This window comes from Rhinoraja longicauda, chromosome 18 (assembly GCF_053455715.1).
Source record: "Rhinoraja longicauda isolate Sanriku21f chromosome 18, sRhiLon1.1, whole genome shotgun sequence".
Lineage (NCBI taxonomy): Eukaryota > Metazoa > Chordata > Chondrichthyes > Rajiformes > Arhynchobatidae > Rhinoraja > Rhinoraja longicauda.
Genome location: NC_135970.1, coordinates 4,473,382 through 4,499,616, shown reverse-complemented (window position 1 = coordinate 4,499,616; position 26,235 = coordinate 4,473,382). Strand labels below are relative to the sequence as shown.

The window sequence follows — 26,235 nt, the reverse complement described above, 5'->3', positions numbered from 1 at the left end:
TGGAGGGAATATTTATATCTTGCTTGTGGCCTGGTAGAAATGGTTTATACTTTACATGGTTATAGAATCAAAGTGAGGTTTAAACCGTATGAGATAGAACATAGGATGCTGACTTTTGTTGATGATATTTATTATAATCATGATAGATGTGTATGTTGTTGGGTGGGTTTATACCCTTTGCAAAATTTTCCCTGCATCAGTTTACCACTGTGAAAATAATGATGCTGTATAATTGTCAGTAACAAACAACCATTCTTTTTTTTAAAGCTACTTCTAGCTCCGACCCCCTACATCATTGGAGTTCCAGCCAGTTTCTTCCTTTATAAGGCTGATTTCAAGATGCCGGATGATGTGTGGCTTGTTGATTTGGATGCTAATAAGGTGAGATATTAGCAAACAGGAGATGATGAACAAAATATGATTCCAAGTGAATTTGGAAGGATATGGTTTCATGGGTTGGGCCTGATAAAATTATTTGTAATGAGAGTGTTGATATTCATTCGTTAGCTGCCTCTTGATTATTGTTTCAGGTATTTTTAGTTTGCTTTGCACCATTACAAGTAAGGCTCTGCACCATGAGTCCGTTGCCCAGTATCTTGTGACTGGTAGGGTAATGCACAGGGATTTGTCTTGGACTTAACTTATTACAGTTGTTTAAAAGATGGGAGGTAAATTTGCTGATGAGTCAAAGATAGATACCTTAGCTTAGTGATACAGTTTGGAAACAGGCCCTTTGGTCCACTGTCCACCCAACCAGCAATCACCTGTACACTCGGCCATTGTCCCACACACAAGAATTTACAGAAGCCAATTATGTTATATAGCATATATAATCACCCATGGCGACCAAGGTGCCTTCATGACCTATTCCTATTTGGCTCCATTTGACACATACCTAAGCGTTTCCTATTCATGTATCTGTTAAAGTGAGTTTTAAATGTTGTAATTACAACTGCCTCTACCATTATCTCTGGCAGCTCATTCCATATGCCCACTACCATCCCGTGTTTAAAACTTGCTCTTTAAAATCACTTTAAATCTTTCCCTTCTAACCTTAAACGTTTGCTCTCACATTTTAAACTCCCATACACCGAGGAAAAGACTGTGACCATCCACCTTATGTACACCCCTTATGATTTCATAAATCTCCACGGTCACCCTCCCATTTTGCTTTGCTCCAGGAAAAACAATCCCAGCCTATCCAAGCCCTCCTTTTCACCAACACCTTTGTGACCTTTTCAACTTCACTAGCTTAAGCACATCTGCACACAATGCACCACAAGTGTGGTCTTACCAACCTCTGTAACATGTACTCAGTGTCCCGACTAAGCAAGTGTGTTTTACGCCGCCTTCAACACTCTGTCTTACTGTGCCACCACTTTGATCGAACTATCTACTTATATCCATAGATGTCTCAGGACCCCAGAACCTTGCCCTACTTTAAGTTACCCAAATGCATCACTTTGCCTGTTTAGTTTTAAAAGGATGGAGAATGCAGAATCTTTCAACATTTTTATGGCACAGGTAGGTGAGCATAAAGATGACAGGCAACTGATATTGCAGACTTGAGGATGCAATCAGATATGTGCAGTTACCTTACCATGTCTGGTAGAGTCCGAATTCCCATCCATGTGACATCCTCCCCTGTTTTAGGCTGTTTGTCTGACTTGTGTTTTTTAAATATATTTGACAGGTTATTGCCCCAACTAATGCAGAGCTGTTGCCTCCTTTGCCTGAACCTGAAGCCACTGAGCTAAAGAAGCATTTGAAGCAGGTAAGAGGTGGTTTTGATCATCTAAGACCATACCACATGAGAAATTTATGGAAAGAGTCTGGAGGGTGGGAGTTGTGGTCCACCAGCCTCCCATTGTTGAGGTGGTTATGATCTGCCAATTTCCATGTTGGATGAGCCAGCACATCCTTTGGGTTGATGGTGGGTGATCTGCCATGCTGGATTGGGTGGTTGGAGACGGTCCCAGCTATCCAATTTTATGGCCTGGACTGTTGCCTTAGTTCCGCTATTACGGGCCAGATTGCATTGAAGTCCCATCTCTTTGGGTGGTGGGTGCAGCATTTGATTTTCAGCAATTGCTTGTCGTGAACAGAAGCAGTTTGGATTTTGATTGATCTTCATCGTGTGGTGTGACCTTGGAACGTTTGCTTTGAATGAAAGGTGCCCTGGTTTATCTTGTAATAATTGTTACTGTTGGCTCTTTGAAAAGTGCATTCTGTGTCTGTCTTCTACTGCACCACCATTCCATACATTGTTCCTGCGCAACAGAGAGGAGCTTCTTACAAATGCTCCCTGGCCCTTTGCTGGTATTGTTTTACATGGTTATCATGATGAGGATCTGTGCGATGGCACTCAGTGAAGGTTACCTACTTATCCTGGACAACATTTGGGATACTGAGGACCTCGTTACTGGACCAGATAGTTCACAGACAGTGCTGTTTTAATCACTAGCACTTTGCCAATTGACTGGCTCGCTCGTCAGCAATGGTACAGCAAACCTGAGAATCTGCCTTCCTGCTATTGCCCATTAGGTTATGCCTTTCTAGCACTCCTCTGCATTCCACATGGTAAAGGGGAAAAACCTGCCTACATCATGGCCAATGTACATTTGGTCTAGGAATTAATAAATATTATCTGAAATAATTAAAATTTTCCGATGTCAATTTTGCCAACTATAACTCGATGAGCTATTGGGACGGTGGGGTGTGGGGGTTGGTGGGGAGAGGTTGGGACGATAGTTACTCCTGAATGCTAAGATGTGCTATCTCACTGCCCATCACTCCACCCCGCTTCCCTGCAGTGATCTATAGTTAAGCAGAGGCTGGAAGCTGGGTTTATTCATGAAAGTGCTATCATCATTTGTGTGTATTTCTTTTATTCTTTATTTCTCAATGCATTTGTGTCATCAGTAGCATTTGAAGGTAAACTTGATAGTGACATGGGGGCAGAGCATGAAATAAGTGGAGCCCATCTGTGTTTCAAATGCTCGGCATGCTGGCAGTTTAAAACAATCAATGCAGCATAAGAGAGGTTTTGTGCTGTGTGGGTGTTGAATCCATACACATTGAATGCATGAAATTATCTCCGGGAATGTATGGAAGTGCAGCACTCAGTGCTCCCTCACCTCATCTGTTTGCACTGCTCTCTGGCAAAGTGAGAGGGACACAACTAATACTCGGGGAAATGCAAAACCAAACTGCAAGCCTGACATCACTGAGTCTTGAGTTAAAGCTGTGAACATGCTGCCTCCATCAGAAACGTTAGCTGCTGTTAAGTCTTGAATTTAGATGAGGGACTGTGGTAAGGTGGGCAAAGTAGATTTGATTGAGGTGAACCTATTCTCATTGCACCCATTGGTCAAGTGTTAGAAGCATGTGGGCCACAAACTATTCACTTCCAGTCTCTGTCTACCCTCATGGCCTCCCATCTTTGATGCTCTGCTCCAAGTTTATACCTTCATTGTGACAGTAATTTATCTAGCACTCTTTCTCACCCGTTTCTCTACTTGTATGTTCTAGTAATAGATTTTCCTTTTGTCTGTGTCTCCACAATTTTGATTCCTCCTGTTGGGGCCTCATCCTCATGGCTGGTTGGCTGCTGTGTTGGTGTTGTCATGGTGTCTTCCATCTTGTCCTTAACCGTCCAGTGTTTGGTTAGCTTAAGTGATATCATGCATCAGGAACTCGTCACAGCAGAGAAGGTGGTCTATTTTAAAATCTCTTTACTGCTTTCTTTCTGCTGTGATTTATTTCGGGGACTGCTTTTGGCTGCTGTCTGAAGGCGAGGCAGGGCCATTGATAACACTTCACCCGGTCCCTGTCAGAACTCCTACCATCAGCCAGGTGCAATTTGGCAGCCCCTCCGCCGCATATCACTAACTAGGATTTTGGTGGGCAGCAATTGCTTCAGCCTATCCTTCAACTTCTCCATCCCACTCGTCCTGCCCTGTATGCCCTGCATCTCACCACTCCATTCCTGCCTCTCCATTCTTGCAGCTACCCCTGCGCCCCACCCCATCCATTCTAACAGCTGCTCCCTGGCTCTCAGCCACTCTTCCGTCAGCTGCACAGACCTCATTCTCCTCCACCCAAAGGATTGCCCCTGCTCTTCTCTTACCCACTCCCCTCCACTGTCCAGTACTTGTCATGTACACTCTCCACCCTGCATCTGTCTTTATTAGCTCTCCAGACACATAACCTAATTCACCAAAGACTGTCAAATTCAACAGTGAATTTCAGTTGCAATTATTTAAGATGAATTTTTGTTATTGCAATTGACGGGGAGCTTGCACTTATTTGTGGCCCTGTCTGAAATGCTTCTGCCAAATGACTCGATGTGCATGCTGGTGGTGTGCAATCATTTCACTGAGATATCTGAGATGTTGGTATAATTGTTTTTTGAATACCTGATTGTCATCAAACTGCTGATGATTGTTAGCACATGTAATCAGTTTGCCACCTGAGGATGCTGTTAGTACCAAATTGACTGTGTAGGCAGTGCATCTGCACCTTATCCAAACTCCATTAACATCTTGCATGTCTTGCTTCTGTTTGCTAACAATGAGTTAATTGTCCACTGAAGTCTGGATCTTCCATACTTGGCCAGCAATATCCTAAATTACTGCAGCCATTAGATTCTGCAGTTAAAACATGCCCAACCTCAAATTACCCTCATTTCATCTTCTCTGCATGTTTCTGACTTGTTCATGAAAGGTTCTTGAAACCTAGCTAACTGAACTGTGTTTGGAATGTCAAGCATGTTTCAGCCTCAAATGGCTGACCTACTGATCACTGCCAAGGTACGTACAGCATGATTTGATGCCGGGTCAAGCTCGTGCCCAGTGTCTCCTCAAACACTTGGGTACAGTACCAGTACACTGTCATGTAACACTCCCAGAGCAATTTATCCCAGCTGAGAAACAAATGTAATGTCTGTGGAAGGTGAGATGATTGATGCAGCTTGAGGTGACAGGGTTAAACTATGTGTGTGTTCTGCCAGTTTGGCCAGCTGTTCACACTTTGAGATCTATCTCTTCCCTGCCTGAGGTCTACTTGCAGTGTGTCTTCTGTCCTTTGCCGATCTGCTAACCATGATTGAGTGAGGGGAGAGGATTCACTGTAGGAAATGAGTATGTTGCCCACACACAGTGGTCAGCCAACAACTGTGATGTTTCGTGATCTTTGCCTCAAAACTAGGGATGTTGGCTGTGGAGAGGCTCCTGGTATTGATTCAATAATCTTTCCATCTGCTCCACAGTAGGCACCGTAGGACTCTGTTTTCAACTGCTTATCTCTGTCGGTATAAAATATGGCAAACAGTGTTCTGGAAATTGCTTGGCATCCTTAATTTGACCTCCACATCTGTGAGTGATGGCTATTGTGTTACGGGAAGTGCTTTGTTTTCCAATTATTCTCCGAGAGTGGCAGTTTGTTTTGATGGCCTGGACGGAGTAGCAAATTAGCTGAACAGGCTTGTGGAACGTCTTGAACTTGCTGTTGAGAAAGAATCCCCAGGAGTGATAGGGATGTGTTTGCAAAAAGACCTCAATGTGTGTCAAGATTGTACAGTCCTCAGCTGGCCAAAGATGCTGGTCTTAGTAATGTTAGTTTTGGAAAGAAGGCATTCCAGGTTGAAGAACTGATCATGCATCTTCAACTCCAGAAAGGTATCAAGATCCCAATGAGATGGGGTTGGGACAATGACATGCCCCATTTCAGCATCATTTTGGACTGTAGAACAAGTGTCTGATCAGGTACAGTCATCTTATTGTGAGGTAACCCGAGCACACAGCTGGAACTACACTAGACAACCAGAACACCATAGGGTGGCACAGTGGCACAGCAGTAGAGTTGCTGCCTCACAGCACCAGGGTTCCTGGTTCGATCCTGACTACAGGTGCTGTCTGTATGGAGTTTGTACATTATCCCTGTGATAGTATCAGCTCCGGTTTCCTCCCACATTCCAGAGACGTGCAGGTTTGTAGATTAATTGGCCTCTGTAAATTATCCCTTGTATGTTGGATAGAGCTCGTGTATTAGTGATTGTTGGTCTGCATGGACTCGGCCGATGGGCCTGTTTCCACGCAGTATCTCTAAACTAAACTAAGCTAAAGTAAACTAAAATAAACCCTAAGGCTTCATGGTGAGGAATTCTAGGCACTTGTTCATCAATGAATGAGCAATACATGTTGCTTTCTACACTTGTCCTACTTTTGACAAGCAATAAAAATGTAAGTGGCTCTGTCTGAGTCTGAAGAAGGGTCCCGCCTCAATATGAAGCCCATCCAATGTCCTTGAGGGATATTGCCTGATCTGCTGAGTTACTCCATCACTTTTCTTTTATAAACCAGTATCTGCGGTTCTACAAAAATGTCATGATTGCCTTGAGACAGTTGAAGATATACTGGAATTCTAAAGGGATATCTTCAACAAACGGGAGGAAGAGAATTCAGAAAGATTAGTACATGGATCTTCCCTGAAAAGGAAATTCACTGCCTGTATAATTTCCATTAATTAACGTATAATTGTGTCGAAAATGGTCACAATAGTGATATTGTGTGGGTTAGGTGCAATTTCTTTTGACAGAAAATTGTTCTTGCTCAAATGTTCATCCGTCAGCTTTGAATTTTCTGTGGGGGTGCTGTTCGGGTTTTGTGCCCAGTTTGTAGTCTTGGCACAGCAGACTTGGAAGATATGGTGTAGGAAGGAACTGTCTTCAGTCTGAAGAAGGGTTCCGACCCAAAACATTACCTATTCCTTTTCTCCAGAGATGCTGCCTGCCCCAATGAGTTACTCCAGCATTTTGTATCTATCTTTGGAAGATATGGTATCAGCTACTGTTTCTGGTACTGGATTTTGAAGGATGAATTTATATCTGCTTTATGTTTCAGTTGAGCAGCCGCAGATTAACAACAATGTGCTCAAAAACAGCATTGACCAAGAGGTGGTTATTGGTTTAGTTTAATTTATTATCATGTGTACCTAGGTTTAGTGAAAAGTCAGGGAGTCGAACTACTGGAATATGATGCATCATAGGTGGCTTTCATTCTGAAATAATTTTTTCTCATGTCTCATTTATCAAATATTAAATTTTCAAAGTCTTTACTTATTACAACAATTTTGATATTGCGTGGTCTGTTTTCAATTTCCAGCTTTACAGCCTTTGGTGGCTCATTTTGAAAATTCAGACAAGTGGATGAGCTGCTGTCAAATCAACTGGTGACAACAGAATATCCAATGGATTCAGCACATACTTTATTTATTGTTGTCTTGATTTTAGCTGTTGCGACAAGTAGGTCAGGATGTATCTCAGTGAAGCTTTGCATCTCATTGCTAGCTTGATTCAATTTATAATATTTTCTTGCATTCCTCTAGGTTATCTCTGTTGTGGCACAAGCCATGTGTCCATAATTGATTTATAGTCTGTCCAAGGTCTGTCAGTTCAACGTGGCAATGACAGTCTAGAGAATGTCAGTGTTTGCACCATGGATACGTTGAAGCGGTGTTGCAAATGCAACCATTTCTCAAGATGATGGTTAGATTAAGTAGACGATGTGCTGTAAGTTTGCTGAGGAGTTAGCTTTCCCAGCGTTTCTTTCCCATTATTGGCACTTAGAGATTGGATTGTCGTCCAACTCTCTCATTGATGTTAGATACAAAATGCTGGACTAACTCAGCGGGATGGGCAGCATCTCCAGAGGAAAGGAATGGATGACGTTTCGGGTCGAGACCCTTCTCTCATTGATGTTATCTGTGGACTGCGTTATGAAATTACTGGCATGGTGCATGCCATTATCGTCATACTCTCACTGTGATGCATCAGCTGCTGAGGGTCAGACAGAGGTGTGAGAGGGTTGTTCAGTGAAGTCATAGCCTGTAATCTAGTTCCCGATGGCAAAACCAACTCCCATAAATGTACCTCCCTTTATCCTGCTTTCCTATTTGGAGAAAAGTGGAGCTGTCCTCCTTTCACTTGGTCATAATCTGTATGATGGAACAGTTCTCTGGATACAAGGGGAGGCACTGTGCTGGTTAGATAAACTAAAGCCTTCTTTGGACTATCGCAGCAAAAATGTTCTGGTCAGTTACAGCATTGGCTGGATGCTAATAGATCTGACTTTATATCGGCTCCTCAAATGCTAGAGCAGCTACTACTGGTTAAATGCAAAATAAAGCTCCTAAAATATCCCGGCAAACACCCAGGTCGGGCAAAGATTGGTATGTAAAGACGACTGTCTCATCAAACCCTCCAAAGGCTTCCTCTACACTATCCTATCAAACAGGCCAGTGCATTGTATCCCCTCTGGCATTGCTGGCTTCTTAAAACATGTCTAATGCTGTGAAGTCAAATTGCTTCAGTTATGGCCCCACACAAAATTGGCTGGGAATTCAGTTCTGTGCTATTCACTGTTCTGATTTATTTGTTTCATTCCTTGAGGCTGCACAGTGCTTCCTTCCATGAGCATTGGGCGTGATGCAATGGGAAGATGACAGTCTTGTTGCTAATGTGTTCTTCCCCACCCCACAACACTCTTTTTGCGAGGCACTGCTTCCCCTGTCCTTCAGGATGGTGGTGTTGTTTGGTTCCAAAAATGGAAGGTGTGGATCTGTTTGATGGATTGTGAAGAGGGTCACCCGTCTGTTGGGAGATGTGGAGACAGTGTGCTGCTAGTGCTTGGGGATGGGAGCAGCGCTGTCCTGTCACATAGTTTGGCCAGGGAGGTGGGGGACTGGCGCTGCATTGGCCTTGCTGTCACTGAAGTGAGCTGGTCTTGGGATTGAGCTGCACTTTACTGACACTGCTCTTGTACCTGGCCCTGTGACAGGCACTGGCGAGCATGAGTTTGAACACTCAGCCAATCCTCAATCTGGAAAAATTCAACGAAGCGCAACAACTGCCTCTGCTGACTGGGCGGGCCCGGGAAGAGCAGACCTCCACCCCATCCACCGAATTCAATCCCCTCATCTACGGCAATGATGTCGACTCTGTGGATATCGCCTCCCGGTGAGTTTGCCCTTGGTCACTCTGCAGATGTTGTGTCTCATTATGTTTTTGTTCCATGTGGTATCTCAAAGCCAGGTAAAACCTCACCAAGTTTGATGGAGCCATTGCTGCATTCCTCAACTAACGATCCCCTTCAATTACCTCAAAACCAATAACTCAAAGGGTTTCCAGTCGTCTTCTTGGCCAGATCCATGTCCACTGTTAGTCCTTCAATTGTGCAATTAATGATAACTTACAGTGCCCTCCATAATGTTTGGGACAAAGACCCATTGTTTATTTATTTGCCTCTGTACTCCACAATTTGAGATTTGTAATAGAAAAAAATCACATGTGGTTAAAATGCACATAGTCAGAATTTAATAAAGGCCATTTTTATACATTTTGGTTTCAAAATGTAGAAATTACAGCAGTGTTTATACATAGTCCCCCCATTTCAGGGCACCATAATGTTTGGGACACAGCAATGTCATGTAAATGAAAGTAGTCATGTTTAGTATTTTGTCGCATATCCTTTGCATGCAATGACTGCTTGAAGTCTGCGATTCATGGACATCACCAGTTGCTGGGTGTCTTCTCTGGTGATGCTCTGCCAGGCCTGAATTGCAGCCATCTTTAGCTTATGCTTGTTTTGGGGGCTAGTCCCCTTCAGTTTTCTCTTCAGCATTTAAAAGGCATGCTCAGTTGGGTTCCGATCAGGTGATTAACTTGGCCACTCAAGAATTGATCAATTTTAGCTTGGAAAAACTCCTTTGTTGCTTTTACAGTGGAGAGAATTCTTCTGCCATCAACTGTGGAGGTCTTCTTTGGTTTGCCAGTCCCTTTGCGATTAGTAAGCTCACCAGTGTTCTCTTTCTTCTTAATGATGTTCCAAAGAGTTGATTTTGGTAAGCCTAAGGTTTGGCTGATGTCTCTAACAGTTTTATTCTTGTTTCTCAGTCTCATAATGGCTTATTTGACTTTCATTGGCACAACTTTGGTCCTCGTGTTGATAAACAGCAACAAAAGTTTTCAAAGGTGATGGAAAGACTAGAGGAAAGACTGGATGCTGAGAGCTCTCTGATACCTGCATTAAGGAGACAATTAAACACACCTGAGCAATTACAAACGCCTGTGAAGCCACGTGTCCCAAACATTATGGTGCTTTGAAATGGGGGGACTATGTATAAACACAGCTGTAATTTGCACATGGGGAAACCAAAATGTATAAAAATGGCCTTGAATAAAATCTGACAATGTGCACTTTAACCACATGTGATTTTTTTTTCTATTACAAATCTCAAATTGTGGAGTACAGAGGCAAATAAATAAATGATGGGTCTTTGTCCCAAACATTATGGAAGGCTCTGTAAGTCCTCGGTTAGCAGACATTTTAGCCACTTTCACAGTCATAGGCTCATACAGGCCTTTTGGCCAACTTGCCTAAGCCTAAAGATGCCCCACTGGTCCCACCTGCCCGCATTTAGCCTGCATTTGGCCCATATACCTCTAAACCTTTCCTGTCCATGTATCTGTCCAAATGTCTTTTACAGTTTCTGTTGGAGTACCTGCATCAAGTACCTCCTCTGGCAGCTGATTCCATACACCCACCACCCTCTGTATGGAAAAGGTTGCACCTCAGGTTCCCATTAAATTTTCTCCTCTCACCTTAAACTGATTCCCCTTTTCTGGGTAAAAGACCATTCATCTAACCTATCTATTCCCCTCATGATCTTTACATACCTCTTTAAGATCACCCCTCAGCTTCCTGCGCTTCAAGGAATAAAGTCCGACCCTGCCCAGACTCTCCACGTAATCCAGGCCCTCTAATCCTGACAACAGCCTTGTAAATTATTTCTGCACTGTTTCCAGCTTAGCAATATCCTACCTACAACAGGGTGTCCAAAATGAACACAATACTCCAAATGTGGCCTCACTGACATCTTGTATAAATAACTGCACCATAACATGACAACTTCCCTATTCAGAACCCAGACTGATGATGGCTAATGCACCAAAATCCTTCTTGACCATCTGATTTACCTGCGATGCCACTTTCAAGGAACTATGTACCTGCACTCATCGATCCCTCTGCTCGATAAATTTCCCAATGGCCTACCATTCACCGTGAAGAATCTGTCCTGGTTTGACTTCCCAAAATGCAACTCCTCGCACTTACCGGCATTGAACTCCATTCGCCATTCCATACCCCACTTGCCCAACAGCACAAAATCCTGTTGTAGTTTTTGTTAACCATCTTCACTATCTACGATACCACCCACTTTAGGGTCATCTGCAAACTTACTAATCATGCCGTACACATTCACGTCCAAGTCGTTATTGATTATTCCATTGTGGATCCAATCTAAGATGTGTGACAGTGGCGCAGCCGGTTTGAGCTGCTGCCTCACTGCGCCAGGGACCTGGGTTCGATCCTGACCTTGGGTGCTGTCTGTGTGGGGTTTGCACATTCTCCCTGTGAACTCATTAGTTTCCTCCGGGTGTTCCCGTTTCCTCCCACATCCCCGAGACATGCACTGCTGTGATTTTCCCCCAGTGTGTAGAGAGTGGATGAGAAAGTGGGATAACATAGAATTTGTGTGAAAAGGTGATCAATGTGGATTTCGGGGGCCAAGGGCCTGTTTCCATGCTGCATTTCTTAAGTCTAAACTCCCAGTGTACCTCACCAGTCCAAGTGGGTAGGAACAGGAGAGGAACTACTAGGCCACAAAAATAAAAAAATTATACAGGGATAACAAGGTGTCAGCATGGAGTTCCTGCACACATCCTACCCTGAGCACAGAAACAGCCAGTGCCCTCCTTTCCACTTTTGGTTTTACGGCAATAGCCACATCATTATCCCTATGGTGAAACCATGCCACCTCTGCTCTTGTTTACCTGCTGCTCGTCACTTCCTAACTGCAATCATGTATTAGAAAATGTGAAGCTACTCGTTCACCACCACCCTCCGTTCAGTCCACGCCTTGCAATGTCTGAGCTCACATTGAGTGAAACAAGAGTGGAACATTCAGTGCCAGGTTAGACTGCTATCACATATAAATGTCCACATATAATGGAATTTATTTATGAAAATAAATTCCACATATTTTGGAATTGGTGGATATGTCTGGGTGAGATTGGCATTCTTATGTCTTCTGCTAAAGTGTGTGGAGTAGAATGAATGACATTGCCTATGTGCTTTGTGCCACTGCATCGTGGCTGCGTGATACATGACCTTCCAATGAATGCTTTTTAACTAGATGATCTTTTGCTTTGCAGGGTTGCAATGGTACGATTCTTCAATTCTCCCAACGTGTTGCAGGGTTTTCTGGCTCACACCAGGATTCTCAGACTCTTCCCTCGGCCTGTTGTTGCATTCCAAGTAAATTCCTTCCTGGCCTCCAGACCAAAGTTATCAATGTTCACTGAGAAATTGGCTCGGACTCAGGCTGTGGAATATTCCGGAGAATGGTCGCTGAATCCCACCAACTACACCTTCCAAAGGATCCACAACAGTAAGTTGGGGAGGGTTGCTCTGCTGAAGGATGTCAGGTCAGTTTTCCAACAGAAGTATGCTCCAGCCAGCTTTAGGGTGTTTGACGTGACTGAACCTGCAGTTGTGCCTGTGCTTATAGAGGTTTGATACTCCTTCAAAGGGAAGTAAAAGCTGTGTCTTTTAAGTTGTTTTAAGGCAAAGATAGGTTCTTTACAAGCAAGAGGGTGAAATGTTATGTGTAGGAAAGAACTGCAGATGCTTGTTTAAACCGAAGATAGACACAAAATGCTGGATGGAAGAAGGGTCCAAAGAAAGGTCTCAACTCGAAACATCACCCATTCCTTCTCTCTGGAGATGCTGCCTGTCACACTGAGTTACTCAAGCATGTTGTGTCTGTCTTCATGTGAAAGGTTATTGTTGGTAGACAGGAATATGGAGTTAAGCTACAGTTAGATAAGTTATTATCTTATGAATGAAGGGCCATGCTCAAAGATCAAGTTCCTTTGTCCTCCTGATTTGTCTTTTCCTATTCTCTGCTCATCAGACCTGAAGTGTTGTCCTTAGAATTGGGCACATCACTCAACTGGCGTTAAGCCAGTATTTTATAGTTTAATTTCTCTCTGGGGCATAATAGAGTCATTGCCAACATGTCCCAGCTACACTAGTCCCACCTGCCTGCATTTGGTCCATATCCCTCTAAACCTGTCCTATCCATGTAACTGTCTAACTGTTGGGATAGTTCCTGCCTCAACTACCTCCTCTGGCAGCTTGTTCCATATATCCACTGCCCTCTATGTGAAAAAGTCACCCCTCAGATTCTTATTAAATCTTTTCCCCGATATATTGCTCTCATGATCTTAAACACCTCTATAAGATTACCCCTCAGCCTCCTGTACTCCAAGGAATAGAGTCCCAGTCTACTCAACCTTTGCCCACGGCTCAGACCCTCTAGTCCTGGCGACATCCTCGTAAACCTCTGTACCCTTTCCAGCTTGACAGCATTTTTCCTGTAACACGGTGCCCAGAACTGAACACAATACTCTAAATGGGTGATAGGGTGAATGCGCACAGCCTTTTTCCCAGGGTTGGGGAATTGAGAATTTCAGGGTATAGATTTCAAGGGCAAGGGGAACAATTTAACAGGAACCCATTGGGACTCGCGTAGATGGGTGGCATAGATGAGTTGGGCCGATGTGCCCGTTTCCATGTTGAATGTGTCTGATATCTATTTACAAAGTCCAGGACAATATATGCTTAACTGTTTATTAATTAGTTTTGCCCGCTCAAAGATTTGTTCAGATTTCCTCAGGTCTATGTTCCCATACCCCATTTAAAGGAACCAGACGCTATCTCCCCACTCTTGCTGAATTGCAATTCATCAGCCATGGAGTTGCACATTGCTCCTGCTCATCTCTTGAAATCCATTTGTATTGTCTCCATTTTTATTATTTGTAAATTATTAATACTGTTTCCATTATTAATGTATTGGAAAATTACAGCAGGAGTCCAAGAACATAACTTTAAGAGCCCACAGCAAACCTCCTCCAGTGTGATCAATAGTTATTCACCGTGTTGTTCACTGCATGTTCCTGTCAATATGTGTACGTGCTGCAGCTGCCTTTCAAATTATGCAGGTTACAAATTCGTTGAGAAGTTAATTTGTACAAGGGATTGGTGAGGCCACATAGACACAGATAGACATAGAGCGATACTGCACAGGAGTGGCCCATATTTTTTGTGCCAAACATGATGACGTTAAACTGATCTCATCTGCCTGTACATGATCTATATCCCTCTATTCCCTGCACTTCCATGTGCCTATCTATCTAAAAGCCCCTTAAACGCCACTATCGTATCTGTCTCCACCACCACCCCTGGCAATGCGTTCCAGGTCCCCAGTGCTCTGTGTGTAAAAAAATAACTTGCCCCACAAATCCCCCTCTCACCTTATCGCTCTGCGTTTTAGTGTTAGACATTTCCACCCTGGGGAAAAAGGCTCCATCTATCTATCCTGTGTATGTCTCTCATAATGTTAAATACTTCTGTCAAGTCTCCTCTCAATTGCTGAAGTTCCAGAGAAAGTAATTGAAGTCTATCCAAGCTCTTCCTGCAGCTGAAACCCTCTAATCCAGGCAGCATTCTTGTAAACCTCATCTGCACCCTCTCCAAAGCGTCCACATCTTTCCTGTAATGGGGTGATCAGGAGTTTAGTTTAGAGTTTAGAGATACTGTGTGGAGACTGGCCCTTCAGACCCACCGAGTTCGCGCCGACCATTGATTACCTGCATCCCACTTTCTCATCCAACTGGGGGTATTTGTACAGAAGCCAATTAACCTGCAAACCCGCACGTCTTTAGGATGTGGGTGGAAACTGGAGCACCCGGAGAAAACTGATGCGGTCACAGGGAAAACATGCAAAGTCTGCGCAGAGCTGCATCATGACTTCCTGACGCTTATACTCAATGTCCCAAACAATGATGGCAATAGACAATAGACAATAGGTGCGTGCAGGAGAGGCCATTCGGCTCTTCGAGCCATTCAATGTGATCATGGCTGATCATTCTCAATCAGTACCCCGTTCCTGCCTTCTCCCCATACCCCCTGACTCCGCTATCCTTAAGAGCTCTATCTAGCTGGAGGCCATACCATACGACCTTCTTTACCACCATATCTACTCGTGCTGCCACTTTCAGTAAGCTAGTAACTTGGACTCCAAGATCCCTATGCACATCAATGCTGTTGAGAGTCTTGCCATTGATTACATACTTTTCCCTTACAATCAACCTCCCAAAGTGCAACCTGTCACACTTGTTAGGTTAAACTCCATGTACCATTTCTCCTCCCATTTCTGCAGCTGATTTATATCCTGCTGTATCTTCTGACAGCCTTCCTCACCGTCAGCAACTCTTCCAATTTTGGTGTCGTAAGCAAACTTACTCACCGATCCATCTACATTTACGTCTAAGTCATTTATATACATCACAAATTCCAGGGGTCCCAGCACAGATTCCTGTAGAGCTCCACTGATCACAGACGTCCAGCCAGAATAACTACCTTCCACTACAATCCTCTATCTTCTATAAGTAAGCCAGTTCTGAATCCAAATGACCAAGTTATCGTGAATTCCATACCAGACTTCCCAACCCTTCCGAATTTGGCGGAAAGTTTCCGCTTTCTTATTTAATTTCCGCCATTCTGATTTTACCTCACATTTTCCCGCAAAACACATGCCCCGCCACTCGCCCAGCCCCGCTGGCCCGGCCTCACCTCGCCTCTCACCGCTGGCCTCGCCTCGCCGCTGGCCTAGCCTAGCTGCGGAGGCCCGTTGATGTTGAGAGGGGATTGGGGGGGGGGGGTGGGTGGTTGGGGTGTGGGGGAGGGGGGAGTGGAGTGGGAGGAGGGAGTGGGGGTCGGGGGGTGGAGGAAGGGAGGGGGAGAGTGGGGGTGGGAGGGAAGCGGGGAGGGGTGGGGGGGGAGTAGGGGGTATGGGTGGGGAGAGGGGGGGATGAGGGGAGTATGGTTGGGGGGGACATGGACCGTTGTGATTTGCTGTTGAAGACCACTGGAGCAAGTATGTCTTGAATTAAATTAGGTATGTGCAGTTTTTTAAATGAAACTCTTTCTTCATAACTTAGTCATACATTTTATGACCATTGTTCTTTTATTCAATACCAAGAGAATTGGGATGTGTAAGGAAAAAGCAAAATAGAAAAAACAAAACAAAACAATTTTTTCTTTGTTGTAAAAAGTATTTCTGTTCAATGACCTTGAACAGTAGAATATACTCATGATAGGCCTGACATTGTACATGTAGTCCAAGAACTTCAGACTGTTGGAAATAATAGTCGTTTTTTACACGTGAATGTAGCGCAACGCGTACGTGCATTTGGCGTGCATACTTTTTTTTGTTGAAAAAGTTGCATTTACATCATATTATGAATTTTGATGTAAAATTCTGAATTTTGGACATCAAAATTATGAATTTGTAAAATCAAATGTTGGGAGGTCTGCCATACATCTTGATCTTCTGGGTCAGCCTACCCTGAGGGACCTTATCAAAAACATTACAAAAATACATAATTACAATGTCCACTGCCCTATCCTCATCAATCTCCTTAATCATCCCTTCTAAAAACTCGATCCAGTTGGTAAAACACAATCTGCCACGTCCAAACCCACACAGTGAATGGTAGGACTGGGAAGTGTTGTAGACCAGAGGGATCTTGCAGTTTAGGTACATTGTTCCTTGAAGGTGGCGTCACAGGTAGATCAGGTGGTCAAAAAGGCTTTTGTTACACTGGTCTTAATCAGTCAAGAGTATTGAGTATAGAAGTTGGGAGGTCATGTTGCAGCTAAAAAGATGTTGGTGAGGCTGCATTTTAGAGTATTGTGTTCAGTTCTGGGCATCATGTTATAGGAAAGATGTGGTTAAGTTCGAAAGGGTGCAGAGAGGATTTACAACAATGTTGCCAGGACTTAAGGGTCTGAGTAGCAGGGAGAGCAGGCTGGGACTGTTCCTTGGAGTGCAGGAGGACGAGGGGTGATCTTATAGATGTGTATAAAATCATGAGAGGAATAGATTGTGTTGATGCACAGAGTTTCTTGCCCAGAGTAGGAGAATCGAGAACCAGAGAGCATAGGTTTAAGATGAAGGGGGAAAGATTTTATAGGAATCTGAGGGATAACTTTTTCACACAAAGGGTGGTGGGCGTATAGAACGAGCTGCTGGAGGAGGTGGTCGAGGCAGGGACTATCGTAATGTTTAAGAAGCAATTAGACAGGTACATGGATATGACAGGTTTGAGGGATATGGGCCAAATGCAGGCAAGTTGGACTAGTGTAGATGGGACATCTGGAGTACTGTGTGCAGTTTTGGTCTCCTAATTTGGGGAAGGACGTCCTTGCTATTGGGGCAGTGCAGCGTAAATTCACGAGGTTAATCCCTGGGACTATCATATGAGGAAAGATTGGAAAGACTAGGTTTATATTCACTGGAGTTTAGAAAGATGAGAGGGAATCTTATAGAGACGTATAAAATCATAAAAGGACTGGACAAGCTAGATGTAGGAAAAATATTCCCAGTGTTGGGCGACAGACCTCCCAACCCTTCCGAATTTGGCGGAAAGTTTCCGCTTTCTTATTTCATTTCCGCCATTCCGCTTTCACCTCACATTTTTCCGCAAAACACATGCCTTGCCGCTCGCCCTGCCTCTTGCCCCGCCGCTCGCCTCACGCCGCTGGCCTCGCCTCGCAGCTGGCCTCGCCTCGCCGCTGAGCTCGCCTCACCTTGCTGCTGGCCTCGCCTTGCCTCTGAGCTCACCTCACCTTGCCGTGGGGAGGTGGGGAGGGGAGGGCGGGAGTGGGGGTAAGGGGGGAGTGATGTATGGGGGAGGCGGGAGTGGAGGGTAGGGCGGTATTAGGGGGGAGTCGGGAGTGAGGGTAGAGTGGGAGTGGGGGGAGGAGGGTTGGGGGGAAGGGTCATGGGGTGGTGGGGGGGAGGGTAGTGGGGGTGGGGGGGAACATGGACTGTTGTGATTTGCTGTTGAAGACCACTGGAGCAAGTATGTCTTCAATGAATATAGGTGTGTGCAGTTTTAAATGAAACTCTTTCTTCATAATTTAGTCATACATTTTGTGTAAGGAAAAAGCAAAATAGAGAAAACAAAACAAAACATTTTTTTCTTTGTGTTGTGAAAAGTATTTCTGTTCAATAACCTTTCTATAAATAGCAGAATATACTCATGATAGGCCCGACATTGTACATGTAGTCCAAGAACTACAGACTGTTGGAAATAATAGTCATTTTTCACACATAAATGTAGCGCAATGCGTACGCGCATTTGGCGTGCATACTTTTTTTGCTGAAAAGTTGCATTACGCACCATATTATGGATTTTGATGTAAAATTCTGAATTTTGGTCATCAAAATTCTGAATTTGTAAAATCAAATGTTGGGAGGTCTGGGGCAAGACGAGAACCAGGGGACACAGTCTAAGAATAAAGGGGAGGCCATTTAAAACTGAGGTGAGAAGAAACTTTTTCACCCAGAGAGTTGTAAATTTGTGGCATTCTCTGCCAAAGAAGGCTGTGGAGGCAAATTCACTGGATGAATTTAAAAGAGAGTTAGATAGAGCTCTAATGGCTAGTGGAATCAAGGGATATGGGGAGAAAGCAGGCACAGGTTACTGATTGTAGATGATCAGCCATGACCACAATGAATGGTGGTGCTGGCGCAAAGGGCCAAATGGCCTCCTGCACCTATTTTCTATGTTTCTATGACATGTTGGTCGGTGTGGGCAAGTTGGTCTGAAGGGCCTGTTTCCACACTGCACGACTCTATAACTCTATGACTCTCTGCTTCGAAGTACTCAGAAACCTCATCCTTTATAATGGACTCTAAAATCTTTCCAACCACTGAAGTCAGGCTAACCAGCCTTTTGTTTCAATTCTTCTGCTTCGCTCCCTTACAACAGTGATGTAACATTATCAATTTTCCAATTGTCTAGAATCACTCTAGTTTTTCTTGAAAGATCACAACCAATGCCTCCACAATCACTACGTCCCAATCTCTTTCAGAACCCTGGGGTGCAGTGCATCTAGACCAGATGGAACTTATCCACTTTCAGACCTTTTGACTTCCCAGGCTCCTTCTCCTTAGTAATAACCACTCTACTAACTTATATCCCCTGACTCTCTTGAATTTCTGACACATTGCTGGTGTCTTCCATTGAGCAGCCCGATGGAAAATTCGTTATTCAATTCATCAACAAAAGGTCGTTGAGGGCAGAGCCGTAAATGTACATATTGACTTCAGTAAAGCATTCGACAAGGTTCCTCATGGTAGGCTGCTCTGGAAGGTTAGATCGCATGGGATCCAAGGAGAGATAGCTGAATGGATAGAAAATTGGCTTCATGGAAGGAAGCAGAGAGTGCTGGTGGAAGGTTGCTTCTCGGACTGGAGGTCTGTGACTATTGGTGTGCCTCAGTGTTTGGTGCTGGGCCCGTTACTATCACTATCTATATCAATGATTTGGATGACAATATACACGGCAAGATTAGCAAGTTTGCAGATTATACAAAAATGGGTGGTTTTGCAGATAGTGAAGATGGTTGTGAAAAATTGCAGCAGGATCTTGATCAATTGGCCAAGTGGGCTGAGGAATGGTTGATGGAATGTAAGGCAAAAAAATGTGAGGTGCTGAATTTTTAGAAGTGTAACATGGGCAGGACCTACACAGTGAATGGTCAGGTTCTGGGAGTGTTGTAGAGCAGAGGGATCTAGGGGTGCAGGTGCATAGTTTCCTGAAGGTGGAGTTGCAGGTAGATCGGGTGGTCAAAAGGCTTTTGGCCTTCATCAGCCTACATTATTATGTATGGAAGTTGGGAGGTCATGTTGCAGTTGTATAAGATGTGGTATTACTATTACTAGACAAAGTGGACCCGTTGGGCCCAAACCTCTCCTGCATTGGTGCAGCACCCTGTCCTCCCCCCCTCCTCCCCACTCTCCTCAATCCCCCCCTCCCCTCTCCCTTCTCCCCCTCTCCCCCACTCCCCCCTCCCTCCTCCCCTCCCCTCCTTTTAAACTTTAAAATGTGAATAACTTAAAAAATATAACACCAATTTCAATAAAACTACTTGCATTATCACTAAAGTGACAATGGTGAGTAAGGTGGGCCTAAAATTGTCACGCTATCATGTACCGTTTTGGCTGAAGTTCAGTCACAAACAAGATAACAAATAAGAGTTTTAGTATATAGATGTTCAATTCTGGGGATTGTGTTATAGGAAAGATGTTGTAAAGGGCCAAGTTGGAAAGGGTCCAGAGAAGATTTACGAGGATGTTGCCAGGACCAGAGGGTCTGAGAAATAGGTGGAGGTTGAGTAAGTGGGACTCTATTCCTTGGAGCACAGGAGGATAAGGGATGATCTTACAGAAGTGTATAAGATCTTGAGAGAAATAGATCGGGTAGATGCACAGAGTCTTTTGCCCAGAGTACGTGAATCGAAGACCAGAGGACATAGGTTTAAGGTGATGGGGGAAAGATTTAATTGGAATCTGAGGGGTAACGTTTTCACACAAAGGGTGGTGGATGGATGGAACAAGCTGCCAGAGGAGGTATACACAAAATGCTGGAGTAATTCAATAGGACAGGCAGCATCTCTGGATTGAAGGAATGGGTGACTTTTCGGTTTGAGACCCTTCTTCAGACTGCCAGAGGAGGTAGTTAAGGCAGGGACTATCCCAACATTTAAGAAGCAGTTGGACAGGTACATGGACAGGACAGGTTTGGAGGGATATGGATCAAATTCTGGCAGGTGGGACTGGTGTGGCTGGGACATGTTGGCTGGTGTGAGCAATTTGGGTCGAAGGGCCTGTTTCCACTCTGTATCACTCGGTGATTCTTTGACTCTGTCTGCCAATTTTATATTCCCCACTCTCACTTCTCCAGCATCATTTTCCAGCAGTCCAATGTCCATTCTTGCCTCTTACGCTGTATTTTTCTGAAGAAACTTTTGCTCTCATCTTTAATATTAATGGCTTGCTTACATCTTTCAATAATATTTCATCATTTCTCATCATATTGGCTTTTTATTTACCTTCCCGGCCAGCTCCTCCCTCATGCCTCTGTAATCACCTTTGCTCAATGGTAATACCGACACATCCGATTTTATCTTCTCCCTCGCAAATTGCAGGTTGAATTTTATCATATCTCTTAGTGGTTCCTTTACCTTTAGCTCCTTAATCTAATCCGGTTCATTACACAATACCAAATCCAGAATTGCCTTTTCTCTAGTAGGCTCAACTACAAGCTACTCTAAGAAACCATCTCTACAAATTCCCTCTCTTGGGGTCCAGTACCAACCTGATTTTCCCAGTGAACCTGCATATTGAAATCTCCCATGACCACCATAATATTGCCTTTCCTACATGCTGATTGTATCTCCTGATAACTCCCAACAGGGTCTTTTTACCCTTGTAGTTTATTTGCTCTACCCACAAGGATTCTACATCTCTGATCCTTTGTCACCCCTTGCTCAGGACCGAATTTAATTCCTTACCATCAGAGCTATCCCACCCCTTCTGCCCACCTATCTGTCTTTTCAATAGGATGTATAACTTTTGATATTTAGCTCCCAGCTCTGATCCTTTTTCACCCACGTCTCTGTAATGCCCACAACGTCGTACCTACCAATTTCTAATTGCGCTACAAGCTCATCCACTGTGTTCTGTCTGTCCACTATCACAGGAGTTCAAAGCAATGTAAGGTGGGAAATCTGATCAGATAAGTTGACAAAACTGCTCGGGTTGATAGAGATACTTGAGTTTTCAATCCATAAATGAGCGTGGAAATGGGGCATATCTGTGAAGTATGATAGTTCATTTCTGCTGACACTCCAGTGCATGGAAGATGGCCTGTCATTTTTGACATTTTGAGTAGCTGTGGTAGTATATCACTCCTGAGATGGTTAGATTTTTGTACATCATTGATAGTATGTGCAGTATGTAGACTTGCCAATCTCTAGACATGTTGGAATTGGTTATATTCTTGATATAAATTGCAATGGGCATAAAGTAGGGATTTGCTACTAATTCCATTGTTTGATGATCTTTGTATCCACACAAGGTAAAACATTGACAAATAATTCTGTAACATATGGAAATGTGAAATTGGTGATGCTGTTCAGTTATTTGTCCGTTTAATCCACGTTCGAGGGAACGACTGTTTTGATTCTAACTTTCTGTGCAGACTACACTAGGTTTGGCATTGTTTTTCTTTAACCAGGTGTATTTGACCCAGCTTTGATTGGAGACAAGCCCAAATGGTATGCCCATCAGCTTCAACCCATTTACTACCGTGTCTATGACAGTAACTCACAGCTCGCCGAGGCCCTCAACATTCCCATCGAGAAAGATGATGGCTCTGAGCCAACTGACGACAGGTTAGTTTGGATAATAATGAGAATTTCTCCCTTCTTGAACCCTCTCTCCATTTTATAATGACCCAGGAAGAGGCCATTTGTCTGATTAGATCCTCTGAAAAACCTCTTGTGTGCGAGTACATACGTATTCTACACAACGTCTATAAAATAGAGCAGTTCCTTTCATCCTTTTAATCAGCTTTATTTCATCAGATTCCTGGACTGCTTGAGCTGATCTTTCATTCTGATTTAACTCTCTGTTTGTTACACACTTAATGTCTTCTTTTACATTGACTTCTTTTTGACTCCTTTGTCTCCTTCTAACTGGAGCAAAACAGGGAACCGAGTTGTCAGAAAGGTTACCAACCATGTCATACAAGCGCCTAAAGCTTGTTCAAAGCTTGTTCATGTTTCTTATAACAAAGCTTCTTTGATCTCCCGGTTGTTAACCATTTAAAATCTCCTTTCCATTCCCATACTGACCTTTCTGTCCTGGGCCACCTCCGTTGCCAGCGTGAGGCCACATGCAAACTGGAGGATCAGTACCTTCGTATTCTGGAATCAGGAGTCAGCCAAATGACTGATGTACTTTCTGATTCTTTCCCTACGAGGGAAGAAATTCCTCCACCTGCGTTAAATTGGGATTCATTTTGAAATTATGCCTCCTGGTTTTAGAAATACTTGAGAGGGAAACATCCTGTCAGCATCCAACTTATCAATCTCCCTCATATGTTTCAATAAGATATCCTCTATGTTTCAATAAGATATCTTCTTGTTTTTCTATAATCCAAGAGTAAAGGCCCAGCCTGTTCATCCTTTCTTTGTACATCAGCTCCTTTCTCTCTAAAAGCAACCCAGTGAACCTTTTTCTTCATTGGCTCAAAAGTAAGTATATCAAATATAAATATGAAAACAAAAATTGCATGCAGTAGTCCAAGTGTTGTCTTATCATGCTTTGTAGTTGTATTAAAACTTCCCTATTTTTATTCTCCATGCCCCTTGTATTAAAGATCAACATTCCATTTGCCTTTCTGATTACTTGCTCTACCCCCAAATTAGCTAATCATGTTCCATGTACTCGCACCTTGAGATCCCTTTTGGACTGCAATATTTTATTGTCTCACTCCACATTACACTCTACTCACTTAACCTGTCTAAATCACTTTGCAGATTCTTTGTGTCCTCCTAATCTTTGTATTGTCAGTACATTTCATGATGGTACATGGTTCCTTCATCCAAGTCTTTACTGTGGATAGTGAGCAGTTGAAGTCTTACCACTGATCCCAGCTGTACCCCAATAGTTACCGATTGCCAGTCCAAAAATGACCTAGTTATCTTGATCATTTTCTGTTGATACATGAATGATATGGAATGTTTCTGAGATTGAATAATTTATCTACAATATATTGCCCATGAAAGCAGTTTGCATTTGGAGTCATAGTTATCCAGTACAGAAACAAGCCCTTCAGCCTACCATGTTCATACTGACCATCAAATTACTATTTATACTAAGCGCATTTGGCAGCATTTAGTCTGTAGCTTTCAATGCCTTGGCTATTCAAGTATCATCTACATACTTGTGTTGTGAGAGTCTCTGCTTCAATCATTCACCAAACAATACATTCCAAATTGCCACCACCCGCTGGGAGAGAAAGTTCTTCCGGAGATCCCCTCTGAGCTACTTTTTCTTACTAAAACCCATGTGTTCTAGTTTTAGACACTGCTGCTATGAGGAAATATTTCCTAATACCTATACCTACGGCTCTCATAATTTTGTATATCTTGTTCAGGACCCCACCTTGGCCTCCTTCACTCCAAGGTCAACCCAGCCTACTTAGTTTGTAGCTGAACCCCCTTCATAACTGAACCATCCAGTCAAGGAAACATCCTGGTGAATATCCCCTGCAACCCCTCCAATGCAATCATGTTCTTCCTATAGTGTGATGACCAGAACTATCCACAGTACTCCAGCTGTGGCCTAACCAATGTTCTATAAAGTAGTACTGTAATTGCTCAGCTCTTTTATGTCCTACCTAACGATAAAATTGCATGCTTTCTTCACTGCCTAATCGACCTATGCTTTTGAATTGCTATAAATAAGTAAACTACTCCTGAGGGAGAATCCGTGATAGAATTGTTGTTTGTTCCATCAGTTCAAAGGCACTGCATGACCCAGACACATACAATTGTATTTGTGAACTGATTTGCTTGACGTGCTCCAGCCTGTTGGATGTGCTGCTTGCATACATCTTATCATCATATGTGATTCTGACAATCCTCATCTTCATTACAGTGGGAGTGACAGTGTGGATTATGACGACTCCAGCTCTTCCTACTCCTCCCTGGGTGACTTTGTTAGCGAGATGATGAAGTCTGACATCAAAGGCGACACACCCAGTGAGTAGCCGAAGAGATGTCATTGAATCCTTTGAACGGTACACCCAGAGCAAGAAGACCCCTGTACATTCTGCTGTGCTGGAATGGTGACCAAGCCGGATGCAGTGCCAGCAGTTTATGATATTACAGGATCACAAAGGGATTTGATTAAACTTTGCTCTGTTTTATATTGTGGATATGTACTCACGAGTCAAAAAATATGTCAGTGAGATTAAGAAAATAACTGCAGATGCTGGTTCAGACTTCAGTCTGAAGAAGGGTCTCGACCCGAAACGTCACCCATTCCTTCTCTCCTGAGATGCTGCCTGACCTGCTGAGTTACTCCAGCATTTTGTGAATTAAGGAGATTCCAGATATGAAAATACTTTGCATGGAAGTCTTGGCACTGGTGCCATTGTTTTTGAGAAATAACTAAATGTGTTCTGAGAGTTTTTTTAGGAATGCAGGCAGGACGTTTTAGAAGGTTACCTCCAGCATTCCTATAAGTCCAGGGAGAGCTAGCTAACTGGATATACAATTGGCTTCATGGTAGGATGCTGAGAGTGGTGGTGGAAGATTGATTTTCGGATTGGAAGCCTGTGACTAGTGGTGTGCCTCAGGGATGGGTACTGTGGGTTCTGGGCCCATTGCTGTTTGTCGTTTATATCAATAAGTTTGATGAGAATGTGCAAGTAGTGATTAGTAATTTTGCAAGTAACAATGCCATAGTGTTGTAGCGTCAACAGTGAAGATGGTTATCAAGAATTACAGCTGGATCCTGATCAGCTGGGTAAGTGGGCCGAGGAATGGCAAATGGGATTTAATTCAGATAAGTGCTATGTTGCATTTGGCGAGGTCAAACCAGGGCAGGACCTTGCCCTGAATGGTAGGGCCAAGGGAGGTGTTGTATAGTAGAGGAATTTAGGAGTAGAGGTACATAGTTCCCTGAAAGTGGTGTCACAGGATTTTGGCATATTGGGTTTCATCAGTCAGGGAATTAGGTTTAGAAGTTGGGACATTGTTACAAAATGTTGGTGAGGCCGCACTTGGATATTTTGTTTAGTTTTGGTCACCCTACTATAAGAAGGATGCCTTTAAGCTGGAAAGAGTGCTGAGCAGATTTACAAGGATATTGCCAAGAGTTGAGGGCCTGAGCTATAGGGAGAGGTTGGATAGGCTGGGATTTTAATCCTTGGAGCGCAGGAGCCTGAGAACTGATATATAGAGGTGTATAAGTCCTGTAGGGAATAATTACGGTGAGTGTTTTGCCCAGGGTACGGGAATTATGAACTAGTGAGCATAGTTTTAAGGTGAGAAGAGAAAGATGTAATCGGAATGTGAGGGGTAGCTTTTTCACACCGAGGTGGTGAGTAGGTGGAGGAGGCTGCCAGAGGAAATGGTTGCGACAGGTTCAATAATAACATTAAAAGGATATTTGGACGGATACATG

General features: G+C 43.6%; 1 protein-coding gene across 19 annotated transcripts in view; it reads left to right on the top strand.

Moving 5' to 3' along the window:
• madd (MAP-kinase activating death domain) overlaps positions 1-26,235 on the top strand; it is a 155,751-nt gene that overhangs the window by 47,961 nt on the left and 81,555 nt on the right. For all 19 annotated transcript variants that reach the window (XM_078415009.1, XM_078415006.1, XM_078415001.1 and 16 more), the window contains 6 exons: positions 268-381; positions 1,694-1,774; positions 8,838-9,016; positions 12,272-12,507; positions 22,274-22,430; positions 24,703-24,806. In XM_078415009.1, coding sequence (XP_078271135.1) covers positions 268-381; positions 1,694-1,774; positions 8,838-9,016; positions 12,272-12,507; positions 22,274-22,430; positions 24,703-24,806 — 871 coding nt within the window. The remainder of the gene's footprint in view (positions 1-267; positions 382-1,693; positions 1,775-8,837; positions 9,017-12,271; positions 12,508-22,273; positions 22,431-24,702; positions 24,807-26,235) is intronic.